We start from the raw sequence: 4997 nt of genomic DNA on the forward strand, positions 1-4997 counted from the left end.
CTGCGCTCTTTCCGTGATCAGCAGGACCAGGACCAGGCTGCTATCTAGATCCGGTTCTGCAGGGCGCGTCTTGAATTCTTGATCACTCGCTTGGCGTTTCCACAGGATGTGTAGCTAGCCTGATGCCACCGCCAACCTGCCCCCATTTATTGAATTCAGCTGTTATCCGGCCCCGCGAGCTTTGATTTGCGCGTCTCCCCTGGGATCTTTTCTTTTTTAGCAGCAGCCGTACGTTGGGATCGCATCACGCAATCTGTTTGGACTTTTGACCGCAAACAAATTACTCCACCGTCTCTCTAGGTGGTCTTCATCTTTGGGACGGACGGCCCCGTCCTCCATCTGCGTCTGCATGGATGGATCGTCCATCCATTATTTCGCGGGTCAGTTGCCCAACGTGCAGGTGCAGTGGCGTCACGTGTCCTCCCACCAGAGTGCCCTGCCGCTTCAACTCATGCCTCTTTCCCCAACCGCAAACGCGGACGCGTATATAAAACCTCCCTCCCTCCCTCCAAGCCCACGACCGTCTCCCCATCCGTTTCCCTGTCCTCTCTCTCTTCGCACGCCGTAGTAGTTGGCCATGGCCGTGCAGGCGCAACATCTCTCCCACGCCTTCCCCCACGACCTCCACGCCTACAACAGCATTAGTGCTCTGGAGGATGACCTGACGGCCGGCTCCCTCCTCTTTCCCGAGAACCTCAAGCGCGGGCCGGAGTTGGAGGGTGTTGGGAACACGGTGTTCGCCAACGTTCCGCGCGTCGATCTCACCTGGCACGACAGCGCCCGCGCCCACGGTTTTGCGCAGAGGAAGCGGCCGCGCGTCGTCCCGGAGGCGCCTTCATACTTGGAAGATCAGCGCGGGCAGGGGCTTGTGCCCGTCGCCGTCGGTGATGTGCTGACCAGGGCGGTGGGCTCCGACGCGGCGTCCACCAGCGGGAGGATGATCAATGCCGCCGGCCCGCCGCAGGACCTGCTCTCTCAGATGTACCGCCAGGGCATGGAGATCGATGCAGTCCTACGACTCGAGGTACGTACTACGTACGATTTTGTTCATGGGAACTCTAGCTAGTTCTTGGTTTGATCGCGCGGCGTTTTGATTCTTGGTGCCTGATTCTGATGGACGTTGTGCAGACCGACCGCATGCGCGCGGGGCTGGAGGAGGCGCGACGGCAGCACGTCAGGGCGCTGGTATCGGCGGCGGAGCGTGCTGCAGGGAGGCGGCTGCGGGCCGCGGAGGCCGCACTGGAGCTGGCGCGCTGCCGCAACGCCAAACTGTCAGAGAGGCTCAGCCAGATTTGCGCCGAGGGTCAGGCGTGGATACGCGTCGCCAAGAGCCACGAAGCAGTCGCCGCCGGCCTCCAAGCTACACTCGACCAGGTCCTGCAATCGCCTTGCGCTGCCGTCAACTCCGCCGGAGCGGATGGAGAGGGCGACGCCGAGGACGCGCGGTCCTGCTGTTTCGAGACCCCCGCCGGCGACCACGCCGCAGGATCCAAGGCGTCGGCGGTGGCGTGCAGGGCTTGCGGCGAGGGCGAGTCGTGCGTGTTGCTGCTGCCGTGCAGGCACCTGTGCCTCTGCAGCGCGTGCGACGCCGCCGTCGACACTTGCCCTTTGTGCGCGACCGCCAAGAACGCGTCGCTGCATGTCCTGCTCTCGTGATTCAAGCTTGCGCGCGTCGAAGCAACGGGGCCTTCTCCGAAACGGCTTGCGATAGGGAAGTCAGCTGGCCTCAGCTGGCTCGATCAACTTGCCCATGTTACTTACTTTCGGACATGGATGGCACGAACCGAATGCAATTTCAGATAGAGCGCCATAGTTTGATTTTAGCGTTGTGGTTTTCCAAGTAGGGTTAGGGTGTATTTTGTTTAGGATTTTGATAACCAGCATCGTCGCTTGGAAGAACATGACAAATTGAACATTTTGATTACTTCGCCACTTTTAAGATAAGTGTCTTAACGTTAATACAATTTTATACTAAAGCTAGTATAAAGTTGAGAGGTTTATTTTAAGACAGGAGTATGTTGTCATGTTGATGACAATGCTTAATCCGGGATGCGCAAAGACTAACCCCTGTCAAACTATCAATATGACGTCGTGAATCCGTCACATGTATTTAGGTCGTGATTTTGATCAATTTAATAAGAGTCATATAATATAAAAAAATATATCATTAGAAACTTTAGATGTTCTATATTTTCTAATGATATAATTTGTATGTTAAATAATATATTTTATATAAGTTCAAATGACGATCTAGGTGCACGTGAATGTCTTCTAAACTCTAACAAAGCGAGCACTCCGTATTACTCGCCTCAGAAAGTTCATAAGGGCTCTGTCATTTCACACCTCTTAGGCCCTGTTTGTTTCATAAGTCCTAGGACTTTTTTAAGTCCTAACTTATAAGTTATAAGTCTCTGCCTCTTTGTTTACAGGGACTTATAAGTCCCGAGTCCCTACCTGTTTGTTTACCGGGACTTACTTATAAGTCCATGTTGCACCTAATAAAATACACTTGTTCACATAACCCTTGTTCATACAAATGAATTGCAGAATAGTGACAACCGAAATAACAATTGTTCATAACACTTGTTCATATAAACGAATTAACACAGAAATTACATAAGCGAAGAACACTTCTTCATATCATTGTTGTTTCAAGGACCACAACCCATCAGCGACCCAAGCTCTGAATTGATTCATAGCACCACTGTCCATCCCATTTGTTGAATCATTTGTTGTAGTCGTTGGCATAGACAATGGTACATAATTTTCATCTTGATCACACAAGTCGAAATCTATATCGGCGAGTTGACTTTGTCTAATAAAATTGTGCAGTGCAATGCAAGCCACAATTATTTTGCTTTGTTTCTGTTGTGGATAACTAGGCAAGTGAAACAAAATCCTCCACTTGTTCTTCAGGACTCCAAAACACCTCTCGATGACATTTCTAAGTGAAGAATGGGTGAAATTGAAGTGTTCGTTTTTTCCTCTAGGCATTGTGCCATCACGGTACTCCTGGAAATGATAGGTTAAACCCTTGTATGGTGAAAGATAACCCGGTCTATTTGGGTACCCTGAGTCCACAAGATAGAACTTATTAGGTGGAGGTTTTGGAAACTTGTCACCAAATCTGGATCGGGCATCATTGAAGACCCTCATGTCATGCACTAATCCTGGCCAACCAGCTAGGACAAATGTGAATCTCATATCAAAGTCCCACACACACATCACATTCTGACTCTTCTCCTTATGTCTATTCCTATGCTGGGCAGCAGTGGCAACTGGTACCACAACTTGTATGTGTGTACCATCTATTGCAGCAATGCAATTATCCATAAACGGTGCATACTTCCTAGATCTTAATTTTAAATGCACAGTCCCGAATTGACGATCTATTGGCCTGATGATGTCTTTTGCAAGCTTGATCAGACATGCCAAAACCTTATCAAACTTCCTTACAATTGTCTCCAATGACCTAACAAATCTGTTTTCTGCTTGTCTTACAGATTGAGGGGAACCTACTATCCACAGAAACAGGCCTAGAGACTCAACTGATGACATTCTTTTAGTGGACTTCAGACCATAGGAATCAACAAGCACACTATGCAATTTCTCAAACACTGGTCTGTGCATTCTAAACATGTTGGAACAGGTCGTTTCGTTGCGTAGTGTTGTCATAACCCAATCATGCCCAGACTCTATTAGTACTCTTCTAGGTCCTTTGTTACAGTAAGAGTCCAAGTGGTACATACCAATCATGCAGGCCATCTGCATCATTATTCTCTTTCTTTTTTGGTGCATGAACAACATCAGTGCTTCATCATCACTGTTGCTCCCATCATCACTGCTTATTCCATCAACACTGCTGTCATCATCCTGAAACATGCAAGCATTACTACAACTTCTTCATCATGCACCACCTGTAGAACTTGAAAACATTAGTACGTGCAAATTAAACACTTTAACATGCAATGGTCATTTAACAAGGTCACACAGCACAGGTCCATTACATAGTTCTATTAAAAAGGACAATCAAGATAACTAGTACACTAGTACAACTTCTTCATCATGCACCACCTCTTCAACCAAGTCAGCCTAGCCTCATTAGTTGAAATGTTCTCAAATATGACTCTGTTTGCCTCATCTCCAAAAAGTTGAGTCGCCATGAAGTACTCAACACTTGTTTCTTCTGCACCACATTGACTTGCCAACAGTTGACAATGCGTAATGGATTCCTTAGTGTTGTTTGATTTCTTCTCTCTTGCCTTGTCCTTTGCTTCCTGCCTTTTGTTTGCATATTCAGTGATCATGTCAGAAGTGTTATCAGTGTTAATAGTATTGATGAGCCCTGTCATTAGTTTCACCATTGGGCTCTTGTGTTTCTTTCCTGGGCTTGAAGCTGACTGTTCACCGTCGCTGCTCCCCCTCTTCTTGCTGGTGGTGCTCATTGGACTCTGCTCATTTCCATCATCGGCAACATCATATTCTTTTTCTTCATCTTCATCTAAGGGCACATAAGCTGATGATCCATCAACTGCCACACCTTGAAATAGCTCTATTAGCATATCCAAATACTCAGGATTGCCCCCCTTGAATTTTCTGACATCTGGTCTCTCGTGCATCATTAGTTAGATAATTAGTACAAGGCTGAATAATGTAAACAAGTGTGAGAAATTTAGATGTAATTTGAAAAATAATGTATGTACCTTAATTATTTTTTCCCACCACTCATTTGATGCGGTTATAGCTCCATCTCCAGTTCGGCCACAACCAGTTTGCTGCCCCAACCGAGATTTCCACCAGCGGATGAGAACTGGGAGAAAAAAGCATCTGCTCCTCCTCCTCATCATCCATGGTACGGTCACCTGGGACGCGGGGATCGTCATCAGCCATGGCGCGGTAACCTACAGTCAATATGGATCATCATCAGCCAAAATGTCAACATGAAACTGGACATTTTTCAGTTGAACAGCCAAAATGTCATCAGCTCCATCTTTTTC

The 4997-nt window shown here is 47.7% G+C and overlaps 1 protein-coding gene across 1 annotated transcript; it reads left to right on the top strand.

The window, feature by feature from the left end:
- The first annotated feature begins 504 nt into the window (after window positions 1-504).
- On the top strand, window positions 505-1939 carry LOC123426603 (probable BOI-related E3 ubiquitin-protein ligase 3). Its single transcript, XM_045110466.1, has 2 exons — window positions 505-1024; window positions 1129-1939. Exons 1-2 carry the CDS (start codon window positions 578-580, stop codon window positions 1654-1656), a joined length of 975 nt encoding a protein of 324 aa, XP_044966401.1. The 5' UTR covers window positions 505-577; the 3' UTR covers window positions 1657-1939.
- Window positions 1940-4997: the final 3058 nt, after the last annotated feature.

The sequence above is a fragment of the Hordeum vulgare genome, chromosome 2H (assembly GCF_904849725.1).
Source record: "Hordeum vulgare subsp. vulgare chromosome 2H, MorexV3_pseudomolecules_assembly, whole genome shotgun sequence".
Taxonomy (NCBI): domain Eukaryota; kingdom Viridiplantae; phylum Streptophyta; class Magnoliopsida; order Poales; family Poaceae; genus Hordeum; species Hordeum vulgare.